This window comes from Rutilus rutilus (genome assembly GCF_951802725.1).
Source record: "Rutilus rutilus genome assembly, chromosome: 12".
Taxonomy (NCBI): Eukaryota; Metazoa; Chordata; class Actinopteri; order Cypriniformes; family Leuciscidae; genus Rutilus; species Rutilus rutilus.
The window spans coordinates 26,613,022-26,636,008 of record NC_140217.1 but is presented as its reverse complement, the minus strand read 5'-3'; the positions used below and the strand labels follow the sequence as shown (position 1 = coordinate 26,636,008).

The 22,987-nt window shown below is 36.9% G+C and overlaps 2 protein-coding genes across 14 annotated transcripts in view; one reads left to right on the top strand and one right to left on the bottom strand.

Moving 5' to 3' along the window:
- The first annotated feature begins 1,583 nt into the window (after positions 1-1,583).
- Positions 1,584-9,452, top strand: usp1 (ubiquitin specific peptidase 1). Its single transcript, XM_084426494.1, has 9 exons — positions 1,584-1,737; positions 2,127-2,308; positions 2,399-2,525; positions 3,454-3,552; positions 4,426-4,592; positions 4,718-5,388; positions 6,386-6,550; positions 6,662-6,863; positions 7,780-9,452. The coding sequence occupies exons 2-9, from the start codon at positions 2,130-2,132 to the stop codon at positions 8,537-8,539; spliced, it is 2,370 nt and encodes a 789-aa protein (XP_084282620.1). The 5' UTR covers positions 1,584-1,737; positions 2,127-2,129; the 3' UTR covers positions 8,540-9,452.
- A 38-nt stretch (positions 9,453-9,490) lies between these two features.
- Positions 9,491-22,987, bottom strand: part of dock7 (dedicator of cytokinesis 7) — a 46,646-nt gene continuing 33,149 nt past the window's right edge. For 7 of the 13 annotated variants that reach the window (XM_084426481.1, XM_084426490.1, XM_084426487.1 and 4 more), the window contains 13 exons: positions 22,689-22,847; positions 22,511-22,611; positions 21,538-21,730; positions 21,304-21,447; positions 20,692-20,823; positions 18,739-18,753; positions 14,317-14,442; positions 14,134-14,223; positions 13,801-14,037; positions 11,984-12,127; positions 11,192-11,298; positions 10,458-10,625; positions 9,491-9,950 (listed from right to left, as the gene is read on the bottom strand). In XM_084426481.1, coding sequence (XP_084282607.1) covers positions 9,908-9,950; positions 10,458-10,625; positions 11,192-11,298; positions 11,984-12,127; positions 13,801-14,037; positions 14,134-14,223; positions 14,317-14,442; positions 18,739-18,753; positions 20,692-20,823; positions 21,304-21,447; positions 21,538-21,730; positions 22,511-22,611; positions 22,689-22,847 — 1,659 coding nt within the window. In that variant the 3' untranslated portion in view covers positions 9,491-9,907. Of the gene's footprint in view, positions 9,951-10,079; positions 10,100-10,457; positions 10,626-11,191; positions 11,299-11,983; positions 12,128-13,800; positions 14,038-14,133; positions 14,224-14,316; positions 14,452-18,738; positions 18,754-20,691; positions 20,824-21,303; positions 21,448-21,537; positions 21,731-22,510; positions 22,612-22,688; positions 22,848-22,987 lie in introns of all 13 variants that reach the window. The other 6 variants (XM_084426486.1, XM_084426491.1, XM_084426482.1 and 3 more) reach the window with 3 other exon arrangements.

Genomic DNA, 22,987 nt, shown 5'->3' with positions numbered 1-22,987 from the left:
GCTAGTTGTCACACTCCAATGGATAGTTAATATTATACATATACATATATAATACATATGCATTATATTAACGCATAATGTTATTGGGGTAGTTTCTGTTTGTAAATTTAAATGGAAAAACAATTATTAAACAGATTTTTTTAATTCAAATTATTCAAACAAATATTGTAAATATATAGTACATTAATTAAATTAATTATAAATGATTATATTACAATAATTATATAACATTATATTATTATGATAAATAATAATCATTATTAGATTAATTTTAAGACAATAATATATTGCATAAACTGCAAGATAACGCATGTGACAACATCAACCTCAAATATTCTTGTCATAAAGCAGTTCAACCACAATTGACATTTGCATGCCAGTGTGGTTACTGATATATAGTCCTTTTGACAACTAGCCTCAGTCTCCTCTACATAAAGGTGCATTCACACACACTAACACAAAAGAAAATAATGTTCTGTTTTTGTCTTCCTCGTACATTTTCCTGACAAGGGAGTTCTAAATAAGCAGATGCTGATGTGATTTGATGCCTCTGTAGGCTACAGTATATGCTCCATATAACACTTCTACACAGCATTTTCTTGCATGCAGTGTTTAACATTTATTTTGTCACATCACATGTATTGCAAAACGATCGTTAAAATAATGAAAAACCCAAATAAGTGCCCAATTATGCCTACACTTTCCCATGTAATTCATATAAACAGTTCATTAAATTCATAATTATAAATAAAATTTATTTTAATAAATAAATAAATCAAATTGGAAAGTTCATGTCCCATGCTAGTTGTCAAAATAGGCTACAGTTTGAGTATGGGAACCAGAAATAAAGAAGTAAATGTAGATGGTTTGTAGCTACTTGAATGTCCCAGTTAGCTTTCCTCATGCATTACTCTTGATGGCCATCTGCTGGTGAAAGGTAAAAAAAACCTTTTTGTAGGTCTACATTTAGTATGAAAATCGTGTTATTTTAGTATTTTTTAAGCAAATTGAAATCTGATGTTTTATTTTATTTATTTTGTTACAAATGTTTTTCATTTACAATTTCTTGCAACTCACGTTTTTAAATTTGACATACCCTGATTCAGTACGAATAACAGAAGCCTATATTGTTGGCTGCGCCCTAAATACATTCAAATGAACATACAAAAGCATGCCGTTAGGATGATCTTAAAAAAATAAAAATAATAAAACAACTTTAATTTAGAATATTTTACAAAAAGAAATTGATTTATTTACCGTGCAGACGGTTACATGTGAAGCTCCCTTTAAAGCTGATCCAGATTTAGCCTCCTATTCACAAACTCCATCCGCAACACAATTACAAACCTGCGCGCTACTGATCTCAGATCGGCTTAAAATGGCATTCTTTAAGCTTGTCAGACAACTGCACACAACACGATGTGGTAGTCCAAAATGATGCCAGAAAACTAATTTAGATTTTCATTCATGGTTTTGAAAATTATATATTTTCACAAACAAAAACAAAAATAAATCGTAAAATTCGAGCTGCGCTCATTCTTTAATCTCACACCATTTTTTCGACCATCTCATTTTGTTCAGGCAGTAGCAGGGAGTCTCAATCGTGGAAAAAGCGCCAAGTTCTACATCTACAGCAGGCGCGCGTAATAATGTCAAGTTGTTTATGTTTAAAACGAAACTGCGTACTTTGGATTGTCTTTTCCGAAAATGAAACGCATGAATAATAGGACTCATTAGGTAAGACCATTAAATGTACTTCTATTTCTTATTACGTAATTCTGAAGTAACGTTACTCTTGCAGAAATTAACGTGCATGTTGTATGGGCTGGGCCGCTACAGTTAGCCACACTGCTATATATGTGCCTTCAAACATATGAATTAATAATGATCACACTACGGATTTCAAAACAATATGACGCGAATATTAAACATTAAACGATTATATATGAATACAAGTTTGATAGTTTAAGTTATTTATAGCAGATCAGCTACAAGTATTTTATAGGGCACACATGATCTGAGCCCAAGGTTCTCACGCGGTTCGTGGCTTGTCTTCAATATTTTGAGTGAGTGCGTTAGCGCTACGTGTTTGACATTCGCTTTACTTTCTCTTTTATCTTCTTTAGTGAATGGTTAAAATGCCTGGGCTGCATAGTGAAGGTGGAGTGGTGGCTGCAGCGGGCAGTCCTGTGAAGAAAAGCAAACTCTCTCTAAAGTTCTTCCAGAAGAAGGACACCAAACGAGCCCTGGACTTCTCAGAGCCCCCAGCAGAAGATAGCAGTGCCGTTGAACCAGAAGAGACTACTAAGTATGGCATGTTGTTATTACGCTATCAAATATGCATTATGTTGAAGTACCATATTATTTTTCCTAACTGTTCCCACTTTTCCCCCTCAAGTCATGACCAGGTTGTGCCAATGCCTTGCCCTTCATCTCCTCTTACTGGTGAGAAGCGTGAGAGCCTGGTGCCCTTTGTAGGGCTTAATAATTTGGGGAACACCTGCTATCTGAATAGCATCCTTCAGGTATGCAGTTCAGCTTACTTGCTTATGTTTTATTCATAACACTGTTCTTAAGGCAAGATATTACAGGTGAATATGGTTTAAAAAAACAAAACAGACTTATAGATCAGTATACTTCTGCACGTTGATTTATCACAGTACAATTAAAGGGGTAGTTAACCCAAAAATATTGTCATTATTTCCTCACCCTCATGTTGTTCCAAACTTCTGTTGAAGTTCTGTTCTTCTATTGAAGACAAAAGAAGATATTTTCAAGAATGTTGGTATCCAGACAGTTGACAGTTAGCCATTGACTTCTATTGAAGTCTTCTTTTTTTTTTTTCTACTATGGAAGTCAATGGCTACCATCAACTGTCTGGTTACCAAAATTATTTAAAATATTTTCTTTTGTGTTTAGCAAAAGAAGGAAACTCATACAGGTTTGGAACACCTTGAGGGGTGAGTAAGTAATGACAATATTTTCATTTTTGGGTGAACTATCCCTTTAAGATGATTGTTTTGCATGGCAAGTTTTCTAAATTATGTTTAAATATGCAAATGATCCATATAATGATCAATTATTATAATTGAACCCCTATGTAAAAATATAGATAGGAATACATTTGCAAAGTTTATTTAAGTGTATGTAAGTGCTACTGTAGTGGAGATGTCTGCCTTAGTTCTCCTCAAAAAATGAGAAGGCAGCATTTAAAAATAAATGCATGTAGATAAAGTGTAATAAAATAAACACTTAAATGTGTATTTTGGATGGTTTGGTTTCACTAGTCTGAAAGAAGACATGTTAAGGAAGCAAAATGGCCTGAAACCTCAAAATTGACCGGCTATTTTGCCTGTGGTGTTTTGCCTTAAATATCTGCATATTAATATTATAGTAGTCTGGACAATTAAACTGGACTAATTAAACAGAGTTTACCCTTCTTACAAATTTCAGGTCTTACATTACTGTCCTGGTTTTAAAGAGGCCATCAGATCTTTGTGTCATTTGGCTAAGCTGAAAGACCAACAGCAAGAAGATGGTGCCAAAAATGAGGTGGGTCTTAAAAAGAGGTGGGGGGTTGTTTTGAAATGTAAAAAAAAAAAAAAAAAAAATCTGTGTTTAGTTGACCAAAAAAGTAACAACACACTAAAGCCTGTAAAGCATTAACATAAATATTAGTAAATAATTGTAACCTAAATAATATAATAAAGTTAAATATAAAAATAAAAAAAACATTTGTTTTATATTTCCACACAAAGACGCGTCATATAGAGGGATGTGGGACATGAGCAGGAAAAAGACCATCAATCTCTTTTCTGATATCTTCGTGTTTTCTACTTGTTGTAAAAGGTCTGAAGAGTGAATTTTATCTTCCACAAGGGCAAGACATTTAGGCTATGTTTGATTTTGCGCTGCAAGAGAAAGCGAAACTAAAAGAGTACAAATATAATAGGCCTAATTAAAAGCGAAACAAGGAAGAGATGTTTATAATCCCCTTAGAAAATGGGTGAGACGTGAGTGAAGATTTGGGAAAAGAAACAAGAGATTCCATGTCCAGTGGAATAACTAATGGAATATTGTTAAATTCGCTGATAATCGAGTGACCAGATCGCAAACCAGAATTCAAAGCTAAAATGGATGGGCTCACGCACAACTCTCTCATTCGTCATGAATCCAAATGTTTCCATGGCTGCGATGTAACATTTAATTGCTAACCTATTATTTATTTCTTAAACAAACCTTTGTGCTTCACTCGTGTCATAATATTCAGGTGCTACTCAGCCACAGATTTAGAAAAAAAGATATACATTTGTTACATTGATAAATGTACTAAATTAGCTAATTGGATACATGTACAGAATATATTAATATTGCTGCCTTGACTATAGTTGATTGCAATTAACATTGCATGTTTGATGTTATCAGGGGGACTCTGGAGAGAATGCCCTACCTGTTCCCATGGAGCTTCTGGGCAGTTTCCACAGCCTCATCTCCTCTGTGGAACAGCTGCAATCCAGCTTCCTGCTTAACCCTGAAAAATACAGCGACGGAGAGCTTGCCACACCACCCCGCAAGCTACTTAACACACTCAGGTAATGCCAGAGTGTCGTTCAACAACATTGAAAAGAGATTTAAACATCTCACTGAGTTTTTCTTGCCACGGTCACCTTGGCTTTAATGAGTTTCTAGACTAACCTGTTCGATTTCTCCTCAACAGGCAGCTCAATCCCATGTATGAGGGTTACTTGCAACATGATGCACAGGAGGTACTGCAGTGCATCCTAGCAAGTATCCAGGAGGCCTGTGACACTATCAAAAAAGAGCAAACAGACAACCAGAAGGAGAGCACAATGAGCAATGGAACGGGGGAGACCACGCACGAGGATGATGGGAGCTCAGACGGCCAGCTGAGTGGAAAGAGAAAGAGCGACACAGAAGCAGGCAACGCTAAGAAGAAGCCAAAATCTCAATGCAAGGCAAAGAAAAATGAGGAAAATGTGCCTATGACCCGCTCTAAACGCAAGTCCTCCAGTGACATAACCACAGAGAGTTCGGAAACTAACCACAAGAATGGAGCAGAGGAGCAAGAGGAAAAAGAGCAAGAGAAGGACAGAGGGAGCACCACAGAGGAAGAGAAGAATGACAGTTCCCCCAAAGAGGTGGGAAAGAGGACAAGGAGAGGGAAGCTTGGCTGGTTGAAACCATCTGGGAAGCAGCCTAGCATCTTCTCGAAGTTCCGCAGCATGGGACGTATTACTTCACACATAGGAGGGAGAGGGGAAATCAAGAAGAAATCCGATTGTAGTGGCGAAGAGAAGCAGGAGAAGGATACATCTGAGAACGAGAGCAGAACTCAAGGTGTTAAACAGAGTCTGGGAAAGAGCGAAGGTAAATATCTTTGTCAAAGTTTTGCAATCAAATGATATCTTCTATCCAGGTTTTTTTTTAGAAACAGAAAATCTGTGCTATTCACTGACAAATTAATTGTCTCTACATTTGAGCTGGACATTTCAGTTGAGAGAAATATGATGATAATTTATAAACAGAAATTATAAAAATGTTTTGAAGAGCTGCAATGAAATGTAACTTTAGATATAGCACTTTATATATATATATATATATATATATATATATATATATATATATATATATATATATATATATATATATATATACAGTCCAGTCATTTTAAGCCAAAATGGGGGTCAACCTTGAACAAATTGCAACAGAAGCAAACTCAACTGATTTTGTATCCTCAATATGTCCTGCGTAAGGAAAAAAAAGCCCCGAAGAATCCCATTAGGGGAAAGTTTCGAAAAAGACCCAAATATAGCCTATTCATATGCCTATTCATTCTTTTTCTTAAAAATGTTTAACCTTTAGATATCACCATGAAAATTACTGAGTTGATTACTTGCATCAAGACAAACAAAAAATGTATTACAAGTTTTTTTAAATTGTTTAACATGGACAAACGGTGCATAATCTAATTACGTATGTGCTAATTTGCATAAATACCACAACAGGTCTAAACATTGGGTATAGCGAGGTGAAAATGTCTTGTTGAATCTTGTTGACACATAACAGTAAAATACTTAATGTTAAGGTCTGAATGGAACCCATTTAGGCTATCCATGAGCATGAATACATAGAGGCAGGAAGAAGTACTTTAGAAAGCAGCCTTTATCTCAGGACATATTGAGGATACAAAGTACAGTTGAGTTTGCTTCTGTTGCAATTTGTTCAACCTTTTTTTCATAAAATGACTGGACTAATACATACACACACATATATATATATATATATATATATATATATGTATATGTATATATATGTATATGTATGTATGTGATCAATAACTACAAGCATTGCTTTGTATGATTAGATCTATCAGGCCTGGATGTGTTGAAGTGGATGTTCCAGGGTCAGCTGGTGCTGCGGACACGCTGCCTGGAATGTGAGTGTTTCACAGAGAGGAGAGAGGACTTTCAAGATATCAGCGTACCTGTGCAAGAGGATGAGACCAGCTCCCCTGACTCCAGTTCTGAGAGTGAGTACATTGAAAGCATTTAAATCCATCTGCGTTTGTGTCCATCAGTCAACACTCCCTGATGCTGGTTAAAACATTTCATATTTTCATAACTGTATACTTCCTTTTCAGTTTCTCCAGATCCCAAGCCTGAGCTGAAAACTCTCAAGTGGGCCATATCTCAATTTGCATCTGTTGAGCGGATTGTGGGTCAAGATAAATATTTCTGTGAGACCTGTCATCACTACACAGAAGCTGAGAGAAGTCTTCTGTTTGACAAAACACCAGAAGTCGTAACAATCCACCTGAAATGCTTTGCTGCCAATGGCTCTGAGTATGTACTCTTGTTTGATTTTTAGAGCTTAATTCCTTTCTTTTAACTACTGAACAGTGAAGAGCTCCCATGAGTAATTTTTTTGTTGCTGTTTCAGCATGTAAACATTTGGACTCAAGAAGGCATTCAGAAAGTGTCATCTTGTCCTTAATAACTATGTTTCCATCCACCTATTTTTATGCGCATTTTGGGATATCGCATCAAAAACTGCTGGATGAAAACGCCAAGATGCGCATAAATTCTAAACATGCGCATACAAGACTTATGTGCTCGTTTGAGTCGGATAATTTTTTATCCAATAAGAAAACATGCACATAAACTATGATGGAAACACATTTAACAAATCAATTCCTCAATGCGCATCAAAAAAAATCATGGGACTTTGTGCGATGGGTCAGCATAACTGGACTAACCAGCGGAACAATCTTTTTGAAATGCTGTTTTGGTTGTTCTGAAATGTCATCTTGCATTCTGAGGCAGTTGCTGCTGTTAGGGAACACGGTCATGTAAGAGTTCTGGGAGGGAATTATACCAAACAAGTAACTTGTTATATACAAACATTTGTATATACAGAAGCTTGTCCTACATTTCTTAGTTATTTTTAGAACCAGTTTATAAGGATGTGACTATTTTGTTCTCTTTGACTCACTGGATGGAAACTGTGCTTTATTCGTAAATGTTTTATGCAATATTTCAATTTTGCGCATAAGTTAAATTCACAACTTTGGATGGAAACAGCTAATGATTGCATACAAGAAGAAAAAAATAAAATCAATGGGCATGAACAATGTGCAAACATTTTTATTGCCTTTTTTTGTTACACAGCTAAGAAAAGTCAGAAGTAGACACTTAAAACAAAATCATTTTATTCAGTCTTGTTAAAGTTATCATCAATTAATTCTTCACTCTTTAACAGGATGGACCCTTATGCTGGCCTTTCCAAGGTGAACACCCCTCTGCAGACCCCTCTCAAACTTTCACTGCACGAGTGGTGCACTCAACCTGATTCTCCTGACCAGAGCCATCACTACGAGCTCTTCGCCGTGGTCATGCACAGCGGAGTAACCATCAGCAGTGGTCACTACACCACTTACATCCGCATGATGGATCTCCATCGCACCAATCTCAGGCCTCAGTCTCAGGATGAAGAGCAAGACCGAGACACGGAGGAAGACCCGAAACAGAAGAAAGAGGAGGCACCTCAAACAGATTACGATGACGGTGAGGTGTCTTTCAGCTTGTCCGGCAGGAGCCGCAATGTGGCAAGAGCCAGTTCAACAAGCAGCATGTCCGGCAAAGCAGGAGGCAAGAGGAGCTCCGAGGGTGTTGGGCTTTTAGGGGGACAGAGGGCCGTCACCAGTTATGAGCTCAGCAACGGCAAGCAAACCAATCCAGAGAAGGCTTCCAGCTTGGCCAGTCGTGCCACCGGTACTCTGCTTCAGAACACTGTGAAGAAAGAGACTGAGGAAGAGGGAGCCGATGCTATGGGCGACGAGACCCAGGTGAGTTTTGACCTCGCTCTGCGAAACCTTTTGGACTTTGAGGGAAAGTGGATGCTGTTTGATGATTCCGAAGTAAGACTCTTTGAAGAAGAGGACTTCCTCCGAGCCTGTTCTCCTGAGACGTGCTCCACCTCTACGCCCTACCTGCTGTTCTACAAGAGAGTCTCTCAGTGATTGGATATGGACACTCCTCACAGTTATGAAGTTTTACTGTTAAGACATGGACTATGAAAGTACATTTGCAGGTAAATGGAAAAGCAAGTCAGGATACGTTAATGGTTTATACGTACGTTTGTGTAACACCAATGTGAATCTTTCAAGGCTATGACATTTGTTGCCACTTTTTTTTCCCCTCCTCTCTTTTACTGTTTTTGTACTTTGCTCTTTTCTCTTGTTCAGCGAGTCCATGCCATTTGCTTTTCAAATGCACCTTGGCACTTACAGTAGTGCATGTGACAGTTTTCCTGTACATTCAAGCATTCCCTTGAAGCTGTAATGAATAACACAAAATGATTTTCTTGTGCACTGATATTTTATATATTTTTTTAAAGATCAATTATTCTTGCTTGTTTGGGTTTTGTCTCGAGTATAAATTCAAATTTTGACATTCTTCTTTTGGAGGCTATTATTAATCCTTAGTAGATTTCATGTTAGTCTCTCAATTTCTAAAATTGGACGGCACAGGCAATGTTTAGTTCCCCGCTGTAGTTATGATCTATTTTTTGGCTATTTGCACACAGAATCAAATTTAGTTTAAAAGGTGGTTGAAGACTTTGAAAGTACAGAGTATTGATTGCCTATAAATGACCACAGGGATAAAGTGACCTATTTTTCTATTTTTATAGTTTATCGGCTCATACCTCAGTCCAGTCTAAGAAGCTTTTCTCCTTTTTCCAATGTTGTGAGCAGGCCCTGACATTACAGTTAGATCTCTATGAGCAATAAATAAAACATTTCATGGAGAATCTCTATTACTACATGGCATTCTGTTGTGTATTTGAGAAGGGAGGGGAAATGAAAATATTTTCTATAATTGGTTATGTAGATTCTTATTTACCACATTAAAACACCAGCATATAAAATTGTCTTTTGGTGCACAGTTTCTTTAACACAACCACACTGGAATGGCTATTAGAGTTGTTTATTTAGTAAAATATTTAAAGTAAACAAAAGGTACATAAAACTACATAATGCTGAAAAAAATTCATCACCTTTTTTGCTTTTTCCATAAGGATTAAATAAACTCTTAAATTGTACCGTGACTATTAAAAATACACTGGGATGAAGTAAAAAAACTTAAATTAAAAAAAGTGCACACAGGAATTGAATATAGGTTTGACACATTGTATGCTAAATTCACCATCAGTTCTTATGATCATGTAACAGGCCATTTTGTAAACAAATACAAAATTAGAATGATGTACCAAACGCCTTAACACTTAACTTTTTTTCTTTTACTTTATGGCAAAAACACTGATGTGGTGAGGAAGATTGATATATACAAATAAATAAAATTGCATGTTCTTTTTATTTCTTCAGTCTTCAGACGTCTAGCTTGCGAAGGCTCATTCTGCTAAAAGAGTCTCTGAAAGAAAAAGAAAAGCTTAATGTTATGAAAGAAGAGAAGAGTAAAAAATGTTCATGAGGAATCAAAAGTTATATTAATGGTAAACAAAAATGTTTAAAAATCATCCTTTCAAACAAACTTGGCTACCTTGTCAAGCCGTCCTTTTGCTGCTTGTTAAAGCGGAAAAAAGAGGTTAAATGCATTCAAAACACCCTCAGCTTTCTGGACAATCATGTCATCGCTTATGATTAACCAAATATTGACCGGGTGTATGTGGCCTGAAGAAAGATACGCGTTTACATTTCACTAAATAGAACTGGGTATTAAGAGTCCATTTCCTGATTGTAATTTGATTTTGATTCACAATAACTGAATTCATATTCATTTCACAATATTTGATGTACAAGCTCCCACCGTTATTCATTCAAACAACATAGTTTGGTAAACCAAGTTTCTGCAGTAAGCTAGTTTATCAGCTGCAATATACATTCTTAACAGCTTTTGACATCATTTGTATTGTCTGACCTGTGTGAGTTGACCTGTAACACAGGTTTGTAGAGTTGTGGGATCTTCCTGTTAATGAGAGGCTGCAGAGCTTCTTTCAGTCTGTGATAGTTCCTCTCCAGCTCTCTCTGATACTCTTTCTGGTCTGGACCAATCAGACTCTTATTTTTGCGAAGGGAATCTTCACACCTGGGGAGGTTATTGAAGGTTGATTGTAGGCAATTTCAAGTTCTAATTGTATTATCACCATTTAACAATTAAAATAATGCATTTGTCTTATCGTCCATATACCCATACACGGACTGCAATTATCCAGCTATTTTTAGGATAATAGTTACATTGAATGGCATCATCTATAGTATAGAATGTAAACATCATCCTATTTATGTGATACAAAAAAAAGTTTAATTACAGTGTATACATGTCTTCAATATACTGAAACACTGAGATGGTCCTCACTGCAGAACACGAAATCCAGGGGGAGGAGTTGGATCCAGATCCAACTCCTCCCACCTTACATATACCTAAACCTACCCATCTCCACCCCCTGATCCCTAAACCTACCCATCTCCACCCCCTGATCCCTAAACCCACCCCTAAACCTACCAATCTCCACCCCCTTAGATCTGGATCCAACTCCGCCCCCTGGATTCCCTTAGATCTGGATCCAACTCCGCCCCCTGGATCCCGTGTACTGCAGTGAGGTGCTACTGGCAGTCCATGTAAATGTTGTGTTAGAGCATCTGGAATCAAACCTCTTAGTAAAGTCTTTGAAGCACAGTCGTAGTTTATTATGGTGCCGGTAGAGTTTAGGATCGCTTGGGATCTCGGACAGAAACACCTGGGCCACCTCAAGAGGGCCCTGAAGAGAAATACAATACATATGTTGGTTAGAAATATTCAAATTATTTTCTCACTTGACCACTGACCATCACAAAGTTTGCACTGATACTTGGCTGTGCAATAATGGACATTTGATACAAACGACTGAAAAACTATTATTATTCATTTATAATTAATTTGTTGTGTATATTTTTTATAGTTCCAAACTAAAATAAATATGAAATAAAATGAGATCTGAAGTCTTTCATTCTTAAAGGATTTAAGTAACTACATTCATCAAATAGTTAGCACTGCTACATAGTAATGCAATATATTACAAATTCTGGAGGTTGAATTTCCAGCAATTAATTGAATGGTTATATATACTGTTACTGTATCATAAACCCCTGGTTTCACAGACAAGGCTTAAGATAGTCCCAGACTAAAATGCATGCTTGAGCTGTTTTAACTGAAAGCAACTAGCATTTGCATATCTTAAAATATGTCAGTGCCACTGTTTTGTCTCAAGATGCTCATCAGTAATGTTTTCTTTTTCCTAAGGGACATTTATAAAAGCTACATAAGTGTCCTAATTAAACCAAGGCTTAATCCTGGCTTAATCTAAGCCCTTTCTGTGAAACCAGGCCCAAATTGCACAAATTAATCCAGAAAATAATGACAGTGATATTGCATGTACTATTTAGTGAATAGGCCCAAGGAGTCACCTGGTTAACAGTGGTGCCAACAGACCCCTGCAGAACCATCTGCAGCATTTTGGCATCAGATGGGTCCTGATGAGTGGCAAAGGCCAGTTCCTGTGTCTTCTTCTGCATGTCCTCAATGGCTACTTCAATGGGTGTGGAGATGATCTGAAAAGCAAATATTAATGTAGGTAAGGTACCTTTCCTTAAGGTACACAGTAACCTTTTCATTCAAAATTAGCCAAATTTAAATAATGAGTCAATACATCATCAATCTTTCTTCCAAAGCGTGTTTTTGTCTTACCCTGATTCACTATGGTAAGCCTGTTATAAGTGTTTATATTTTAGACCTGACGGAATGTTTTTTGCTAGCCTGGTCCTACCAGACTCTCGTACATTTCATTTGTACAGAGAGTCTGGCCACTCTCCATTGACAAGCGGTAGATTCCTTGAAGGCGGGTGCTCTGTTGATGTTTAAAACTATTGGCCACTCTGGATCTGCCATGACCAATCGCTAACGTTTGGTCGTGACGTAACCCTACAACTCAAACTAGCGCACAACCTCAATGTCATCGTTCTCAGCCACTCCCTCTGTTCACTGATTGGACCGGTAAAAATTTGGTAGGAGAAAACCCACGAATATACCGCAAACCCAGACGGAGTACTGAAGGAAAATGAAAATTGAGCGGAAGTACGTAGGAGGGCGGAGCCAGGCCAGTTTTTTGCGGGAAATATGTGCAAATACGTCATTCACCCGTGCGTGTTTTGTCATATCCATAAATACAGACGTTTACATAACATTGTTGTGACAAAAGAAAGGTTGATCTGGAGCATGCTAAATCTCGAAAATTCGACAGCGCTCGTAATAAAACAAGAATCAACATTGGCTTGGCTTGGCTTTTCATAGATGGTGTGAACTAAGGGATTTAAGATGTTGTAAAAAAAAAAATTATTACAACATTTTTTGATTTTTATTACTCAACAGGTGAGTAAGGCATTTTGTTGAACAAATAAATTGTCATATTTAGCCCTTTAACAGAGTTCATTGTGAAGCATTATCTATTGTGAAGGGTCATTTCATTTAGCCTGGTAATACCAAACTCTGCTACTTCACTTTGCTTCGTAGACAGAGTCTGGAAGGGCATAATTGAAAAGCGTTTTCTTTCTCGCGGGGGTGGGGCGCTTGTCTGAAGTTTAAAATCATTGGTTACCCGTAAGCCAATCACATAACGTTTGGTTATGGCGTGTGTTATGCGCATGCTCAGCCGCATCTAACTTCCACTGTAAACACATGTATGATGCGAAATACCGGAGTGAACATGGCTGTGAACGACTTTTGCATATTATGTGAAGTAAATCTACGCATCCACGGTACAATCAGTGTCTACGTCACGGCTCTCAGCCCGCCCTCTGTTCGTTGATTGGCCGGCTGTTTTGAGGCCGGAGGAAAACGGGGAAAACGGTCGCTATCTCAGACTGAGTACAGAAGCGAACTGAAATTGAGCGGAAGTACGAAGTCTGACGTAGTCAGGCTACATTTCATTATGGTTGTTGTAGACCTGAGCTGGAATTTATTTTTTTATAAATATATTAAGTACAGTGTCTATTAATGGGTACAGTAACGTCTTCAGCTAGTCAGCTTGAGATCCTTTCCATCTAAACTGGTTATATCTCATATGCCTTGTAGAAAAAGTTTTATAAGCAGTAGGATAACTTTATTCATCAGCACAGTCACGCAGAGCCGAAACACAACCAAAACAATGTTTTCATAGTTTTCATATAATTTCAGTCTAGCATGAATCCCTATAGAAGCTTTCACAAAGCATGCGTGTTTGACTTACCTCCTCTTTGTGGATGATGTTGATGCGGGTCTTGATGTAAGGGAAAGCGTGGGAGGTGGTGAGGATGGTCTTTCGTTTAAACTGTTCATGCAGGTCACCGTGAGCTCTTCCATCGAGTGTGAATGGCGTGCAGTACACGAAGCGCCGGAGGTTGTAGTTCTTATCAAAGTAAGTGATGCGGTCCTTCATTTCATAAGTGTCAAAATATGGCTCAACATAAGTGATCTGAATAAAGGCCTGTGATGGAGAAAAGAGATGTTATTCTCTGTGCAAAGTATTATCGTTTGATTTCCACACACACATTTTGCACCATAACGCAGCACAAAAACACACCTTATTTGGGTCCAATTTACACTTGTCGACTGGATTGGAATCTTTAATGACTTCCACTTGATCCTCACCAAACCTTTCACCATAGAAACTCTGAGAATTAAGACAATAACGGTCAAATCACTCATCTACTAAAACATGTGAAACAGAAAATGCACCCATGCAAACAATTCCAGTGTCTTGTACCTCAAGTCGATGTGAGATTTCTGCTAGCTTGGTGATGGCTGGCTCTTTGTATACAAACTCCTGCTCATCCAAGTCACCAAATTTAGAACCGTAAAATCCAACTCTGAAATAGGTGCCAAACATTCGCTTTCCATCCTGAAACAAACAAATGTGTCAGTTACTAATTTGCTGTCAGTTGAAGCTACCATTTCAAAATGCTAGATAACATGGAAATATAAAGTCTGATGGCTTTACTAAAACAGTTACTCATAAAGAAAGTTAAAGTGCAATGAGGCAAACACAACATTTTCTCTTGGTAGCAAGTTATCAAGTGACAACAGCAATGGAAACATTGTCTGGAACATGTTTACATAACCTGCATTCAACTCTGGAAATGATTATGCAATCATATAACAGAGAAATACAGGAAAACAGACACTAATACAGTATCATTATAGTACAAACATCTACCATATTTGAGGATATTTTGCAACCTCCAAGAAAGAGAAGTAAAAGGTTAGCTTCTATCCCCTTTTACCTTCACTACTAAGTGGTCGTGTGTTATGACAGATGTTTTTTTTAATTAATATTATTATTTTTACAAATATTGAATAGTTTCTCAATTTTACACAACCATTCAAATTTTCGAGGTCAGAGAGGTTTTTTAAAAGAAATTCATGCTTTTATTCAGCAAGGATGCATTAAATTGACAGTAAAGACATTGTCATCTTATTAAAATATGTCTATTTCATGTTTCTTGAGCCCAAAATCAGCATATTAGAATGATTTTTGAAGGCTGACATGTGACACTGAAGACTGGAGTAATGATGCGGAAAATTCAGCTTTGCTATTACAGGAATAAGTTACATAATAAAGTTATTTTAAATTGAAACAATATTACAGTTTTTACTGTATTTTCAATTAAATAAACACAGCCTTGGTGAGCATAAGAGACTTCTTTCAAAAACATTAAAAAGCTTGCCAACCCCAAACTTTTGAACAGTATGTATGCATTATTTATTTGATCTTTTTAGGAAGTAGTAGCTGAGAAGAAAGTGAGATATCCATATTATCAGACACAAAATCAAACTAAAATACACACACAAAAAAAGAGCCAAGCAGTTCTAAACAAAGTGGGACCTTTCTCTGACAACTGTATAAAGTTGGACATAACAGGAGGAAGACCAATGTCCTTAAACAGTAAGTAAGCAACTGTACTCCGAAGAAGAGAAAGAATGGAACAAAAGAGAACATTTAGGTTGTAGCAAGCTCCTCATGAGAAAGTAAACGTGCTGCTGTAGCCTAATACACAACGCCAGACTGAAATAGTTATGACAATAGAAATAGAATGGCAGAATTAGTGTACTTGAGTAACAGGGTAGGCCATAATAGGACAGAAAGAAAAGAAAAGGAATGGTGTTTGTATTTGTACAAAGCCGGGAACATGTCTGAGTGCTCTACACATAGGAAGTGAAGTATCAATAAGGTGCAGATAAGGGCTGAACCAAAGCAGACCAAACATACAGCCAATGCTCAGATTGTGCTAATAAAACAATAGAACAAAAAGCCTGAATAGACTTTGGTCAGTGTCTAGCAAAACATGAAATTCCAATGTTCATTTGTGTAATATATCCCATATATTATAAGTTCCTGAAGAAGTAACACAATAAAAATACTACCATAACTACATTCTTTGGTTCAGATTATAACAAGCTGTTCTTAATATAAACACACTAAATCATAAGCTATCAGTAAGCCTAGATGGAAACATAAGTTAAAGAGGGCTAAGCATTTTAAAATTAGCCAAAATAATGTATTAACAAACATGTCATAACACTGTGTGGATGATGGATGTTCCAATTCTGTAGAAATATGAAGTTTTGGGGTGCAGATTCTGTGTGGGCCTGGTTACCAGGTGTCTGAGATGGTTCAGCCCATCTCTGGTTCAGTGTGACTGTCATAAAAGCTACAGAAATAAACCCTCAAACTATGAACTTACCACAAGACACAATAATTAAAGTGGGAAGAGGAGGGGTCAGCAACCAGGGAAATAAAAAAGGAGAGAACAGAACATATTTTAATCAGGAAACCAAGAAACTCTTTGAAAGCTAAACAAAACACGAACACACAAAACAAACAGCAATACTACCAAATCAATACTTTACAAAGAAACACACACACACACAAAGACTATAACCCAACAATAAACATGCAATGAGGAAGAAGCAGGCAGTGAAAAGTGCACTAAAGGGTCTTTATTAAATAGACAATTAGGAGACAGTGCATTCCTGGTGTAATGCTGCAAATATGAAGGTTTTGTTGACTCGCTGCCATGCAAATAATCAAGTGAGATTAATACTAGTATACAAACATATTGGTGTAAATGAGAACTCAGGGGTCGATTTAGTTTGCAATGAAACAAAAGCTCATATAAAGAGAAGGTCACTTGGATGTCACTTTCAGCACATGAATATAGATGTTTTAAACTGATGATCACCAGGACGTGTCCCTTTAGAAGAAGAAAAACGCATAATTTACCAAGATACCAAAAATGCTCTGATATTTTCTAAGAAGCTTCTATCCCTAATTCATGCTATTCTTCATTTGTTAAAGACATACCCCAAAGTTGATAATCATGTCACTGTTAACCCACCCTCATGTCATTCCAAACCTGTATGACGTTCTTTCTTCCTTGGAACACTAAAGATGATTTGTTGAAGACAATACTGATTGCTATTTTCCATACGAAGCACAACAGTGCCCGCCCACTTTTTCAGCAACCGTGGTTTCCGGTTATAAGCCCTGAACTAAACCAACCAGCAACAAGTTGAATTGCATTACAGGAATCCAGCTGTTAAACACAATTAGTTCTTAAAATGACTTCAACAAAAGCATATGTCATCCATTTCACAGTAGGTTTGTCTTTAAAGTTTTATAGGTTATCATTAACAAATCAATTTTCCTATGGAGAAAATGAACGTGATTGTACTTCTGGAACCTGATTGTTGCACTCTAATGGAGATAAATGTCTGTTGATGTTGCTGTCAAACTCCAAATTGTTGGATAAAAACACTATTAAATTGTCATAAAAGTGATTCTATTCCAAGTCTTCTGAAGTCACACAAACAATCCAAAAGCAAAAAAACAAAACAATGTGTGATGTGACTTTTGTGATGAATCAGTTGATCCAGTTCACACAATATACATGACTTCTTAAAGAATCTGACTCATTAAGTTCAAGTTAAACTCATCCAGTTGTAAATTTGGGCGATGTCTGAAAGCTTAGGTAGCTGACTTGTTGCCTCACTGCCCTGTCAGGCAATGACTTTGCAGGCAGCATTGGTGCACAAACATACCTCATGAAACTGATATCGGACAGGATTCTGAGGCGCTGTAACGGTTTAATGATCTACAGCAAAATAAAAGCAAGCTTTGGTGATAAGCAAATATTTAATTACTAAAATAGTAATTTCTCACTAGAAATGGCATCAAAAGCTTCGTCAAAAACATACATTTACATACAAACTGACCACCAAACGCAACTTTTAGACGCCATCTTAATTTTTTTAGCTTAACTGTCACAGAATGGAGCCAACAGGATTGTGGTCAAAAGGCAGCGAAGGATACATCTATGCTGCCTTCAAAATTCAATCAGATGAAGGTATCTCAGGAGACAGGAAGTGAAGCTAACATTGGATTTGGAAGTGCCTTGGTGCCTTGATGCTTTCCTAGCTTGGAATGCATCCCCCGAAGGTAGCGTTTTTAAGCTTTCATGGTCTGTTTGTCTCAAAAAGCCATTTTATAAATTCAGAAAACTTGGAATATAGAGTATGAGTCATATTGACCACTTTCATTGTTCTTTTATGTCCTATTTAAAGTCTGATAGCTCCAACTCCAGTTGCATGAAGAAACCAGTATATTATTCAGAATATCTCCTTTTATGTTTCAGGGAACAAATAGTGTCATACAGGTTCGGAATGACATGAGGGTGAGAAAATTATGACAGAATTTTCATTTCTGGGCAAACCGATCCTTCAAGGTTATCTACATGTCTCGCTTAAATCGAACCCTGTGCTTTTGAGAGACATAAGACATAGATGGCAGTGCTGATGAGAGAGGATGAGGAAGTGAAATGAGGCATTCGTGAATAAATCTGTTATTAGTGTTCACAGTGGCTCCCATGCATGGCCTGTCAAATTTGACAATGTTAACATCGCTTTTTCCTTAAAAAAAGAGAGGAGAGAGAAGATGATGAGAAGAGGGATGCTGCTGCCCACACACCACTGACAGCAGTCCCATGGAAAGAGAGATGGAGGGATGGACGAAGAAATGAAAACGTCCATTAAAATGTTAATGGGTCAAATTCAAAGCATAGAGAGTCATGATAAACGCCCACAGCTTGCACGTAAGGGCCAAGCATTAACCATGAAGTTTAGCACCTACCTCCCAGCCTGTGCTCTGTATAACAGAGAGAATACAGCACAAATCAACATACACAGGTCACAATCACCCCCTTTAAAAACCCAGACTCACTGCAAAGCATTGTGGGAAACAATCGTTTTTGAAAAAAATCATACACTACTGTTCAAAAGTTTGGACAAAGTAGGATTTTTTCCCAAACTTTTGAAAAGTAGTATATTTGTTAGACTGTATCCGCCATGCATGACTATTCATCCATTTATACCGGATGGAATAATATAAAAACTATTTTTTTTGAAGAAAAAAATGTGTTTTGGGTGGTTCCCAGGGATTTTCTATACAGACGCTAAGGTGCATGTTGTGTTTTTTAGCATGTTGCTATGCAGTTTCTAGGTTGTTCTGTGTGGTTGCCAGGTCAAAAGGGTCACCCCATTCCTCTATGATATTCTGGTCACCTCTTTCAATCTATGTCTTTGGGATTTTTTTGTGAAATTTCAAGTGTTGACTGCTCACAAAAGTTTATAACACACTTCTCATCAACCAGCCGCGCAATTTGAGCTATCATTTATATCGATAGCACAGATAGAGTAGTTGTTCAAATCATTAACCCTATGTACAGCATGAGCAAGGCCCATTCACACCAACGATGAAAACTATAACTATGACGTTTTAACAAGCGTTCAAATTCTAAGAGAATAGCAAAGTCCACACCACAACTATAACATCACAGGAACAATAACGTTGGAATCACTTTCAGAGCATTTTTGCTGCTGATGAATGATAAAACATTAACAGCTAGTCAGAGTCCATTTGACTTGAAAGAGCTTGAACAATTAAAGCGGAAGATGACATAAGTGCAGCGCGCGATTATAATAAACAGAACATTATCGTCAGTTGGTGTGGACCCTAATATAGTTATCGTTATAGTTCTCATTCTTAGTGTGAATACTACTCATAATGCCCAGGAAAACTCACTGAAAAGAGTCCACATGCTCACTGTCACTCTGATGTAGAAGAGATAAACAGAGACATGCAGTCTTGATAATGCAAAGTCTCTTTCACGTGTCACACATAAATCAAGTCTGTGTGTATACACAAGCAAAATATTGCCAAGTTAGACATCTGGCAGATGCTTTGTACTACTAGGCCAAAAATACAAAGTCCTGTTGTCTTAAGGGGATTTCGCACCGGGTAGTTCTAGGAACTAGACACAAGGGTGGTTCCTCGAGAACTAATGGTTCCCCTAGGAACATTTTCCTGGTTGCCTTCTCACCACCAGTAGGAACTCTGAAGTGACGTAAGCCACGCTTGTTGTGACCTTTATGAGAACGCCAACCAGAGCCTGAGCACATAGTGCTGGCATTCTTCGTGTTCATTAGTTTAAGATCTGTCTAATACGTTATTAGATAGAACTGTTATACAAAGAAAGTAGACAGTATATGAAAAAGTATTAGCGTTTGCCGTGTGCTTGATGCCCAATGTCGCTAACTGAGCAGCAATACATAATCATGTTTCTCTTGGTCCCTTCAAAGTTGCGTTGGATTTTCTCCTTAGCGTAAAGGTTGAGGCCCATTTAGCATTTTTAGTTAGTTTCTGGAGTAAATATATAGGCTATAATCTGTGTGTTTACACAGCTTATTTAAAAATGCCGGTTGCTGGTGTTTCGCGTGCGTTCAGCAGATCAGCGTATACTAACGTCACTGACAGTTCCTATAGTGCTGGTTTAGACCCTACTCTGAAGTAGGAGCTAAATTAGTTACTCCAAAAGGAGTTCCTAGAACTAAAATCGTTCCTAGTTCCTGTGGTGCGAACACGCCAAAAAACGGGTACTTAAGTTCCGCCAATAGTTCTAGGAACTGTGAAAAGGTTCCTCCGGTGCAAAATCCCCTTTAAACTGCTTCACAGCACGCATCAAGAGGCTAACAGTCTTTATTTTAGGATTCAAAACAATGAAAACTCCCTTTTTAAAGCATTTACCTGATGCACAATTTTGCCAAAGGCTTCCTGAAGTTTACCATGAATAGTGGCTAGCTTCTTGGCATCCCTGTTGGCCTCGTGAATAGGAATGAGCACTTTGTAGACTTCGTTCACTGCTTCGTACATACCAGCCTGGAGACAAATAAATGATAAAAGTGTCTAATGCCCGATATAAAACAATATGATGTAATACAGTTAAATGATTGCATATTAGATTGCTGAAGTTAATCTTTTTTTAATTTGCACAATATATACTCAAAGTATTTTGAAAAAAATAGGTATTTATATTAGGAGTCTTTAGGCATGAGATATACAGGTAAGGTTAGGGTGGGTTTTGTGGTATGGTCAAAAGATTAATTTAAATATTAGTACATAGTAAGTTAATACACACAAAAAAACAAAAATTATAAATTATCAGTAAAAATCAGAACATTTATTTTAAAAAACAATGCATTATAATAAATTATTATCTACCAAAATGTAAATATGATACTAAACACTTTTTTTATTTAACAAGTTAAATATTATTATACATATGAATCAATGAAACAAATAGAAATGTAGCCAAAATCATGATAAGAGGTCTTTTAAACAACATAGTAAATATCTCACCATAGAAAAGGAGGCTGCAGCTTGTTCCAGCAACCCAACTAAGCCTGCCTCAGTGAAGTACTTCCCAGAGCAGATACCCTCCTCATCCGGGGACACCACATCATCTGACACGGCAGATTCTTCCAGCACATTAGAGGACATATTCTGTGGTGTGAGAAAACATCATTAATATATTACAATCAAAAAGTAAATGACTGATGCATCATTATCTTTGTCACATGGTGCTGCAGTAACCTGAAATGTGACACAGCCCACAGGCAGGTACTTGCGGTCCTCCAGCATGCTGAGGTACTCTGCCACCAGGGCGGCGCTGTGTACTAAGCATTGGGCTGCCTCTGCATGGTTATTCCTCTCTGAGTGCTTCCCTGCCATATTTTGCAGCCAAGTCAGTCTTAGGTCTGGGGATGTCTGGTAGCCTTTAGCAATCCTACATAACAGAAAGGAGACATTTGTCAAGATAAATACTATAGTAAATTGTGATTTATTTATATTTTTGCATGTTTCTACAATTGAAGCTATATCATGAAAACTACATGACTTTATTCTAGAAAATTACAAGAATGTGTTTTCCTATACACAAACATCCAAAAGTTTTTTTTATTCTTGAAAGAAGTATATTATGCTTACCAAGTCTGTATTTATTTATGATAAAAAAAAAAAAAAACATTAATATTGTGAAATATTTTACAATACAAAATAACTGTTTTCTATTTTAATATATTTTAAAATAGAATTTGCTCTTGTGGTGCAAAGTTAAATTTTCAGTAGCCTTTACTCAAGGCTTCAGTGTCACATGATCCTTCCGAAATCATTCTACTATGCTGATTTGGTGCTTCAATGTTAATGTTTTTGTAGAAACCATTTTGTTTTTTCCTCAGTATTCTTTGAATAGAAAGTGCAAAAGAACAGCATTTATTTGAAACAGAAATCTTTTGTAACATTATAGATGTCTTTACTGTCACTTTTGATCAATTTAATGTCCTTAAATATAATTATTTTCTAAAAAAAAAAAAAAAAAACTTCTGAAGAGTAATGTATAGTTTATTAATAAATAAATAAATGCAATCAGTACTGACAGTAATAGTTAGTTTGAAGTTATTAATATATATATATATATATATTATAAAATCTATTTTTAAAACTATTTTTCATGCTAGATTAACTTCAAGTTAGATAATAGTGTAGCTAATATATTAATGTATAGTACCTGTACATGAGATCAATAAGCATCTCTGGATCTTCTTGATGTTCCTTCATTTTTACTGTGTCCGACAGAATCATGTGAAGGTTAAACACTAGATCTTGAACCTGAAACCAAAGCAAAAATCAGTGCTTTGTGTCAAGAACTAGTAAGTACATTATGGAAACAGATTTGTGAGCTTCACCTGGTCAGGGAAGGTGGTTTCTCTGAGCTCTAGGTCCTCCTCTGCATACGTGAGGATGGTCTTGAGAGAACGCCGCAGAAACTCCTCATTGAAGTTCTGGGATGTACCCACGAGAGACGAAAGAGACATGGTCACCTGCATTTTCACTCGTGCAAAGTTCTGAAAAAAAGAGAAAGAACAAACAAGATAAAGCCCCTCACATATTGTCAACAAACAGAATAAATAGAGACTAAAAAAAAGTAACAAATATCTCAGTTTATACATGTCTATTTAATAATTTAGTATACAACTAACACATT

Coding starts and splice junctions, on each gene's coding strand:
- usp1 (XM_084426494.1), top strand. CDS start 2,130: ATGGTTAAAATGCCTGGGCTGCATAGTGAAGGTGGAGTGGTGGCTGCA. Junction 2,526..3,453: donor ATCTGAATAGCATCCTTCAG/GTATGCAGTTCA, acceptor TACAAATTTCAG/GTCTTACATTACTGTCCTGG. Junction 6,551..6,661: donor CCCTGACTCCAGTTCTGAGA/GTGAGTACATTG, acceptor CTTCCTTTTCAG/TTTCTCCAGATCCCAAGCCT.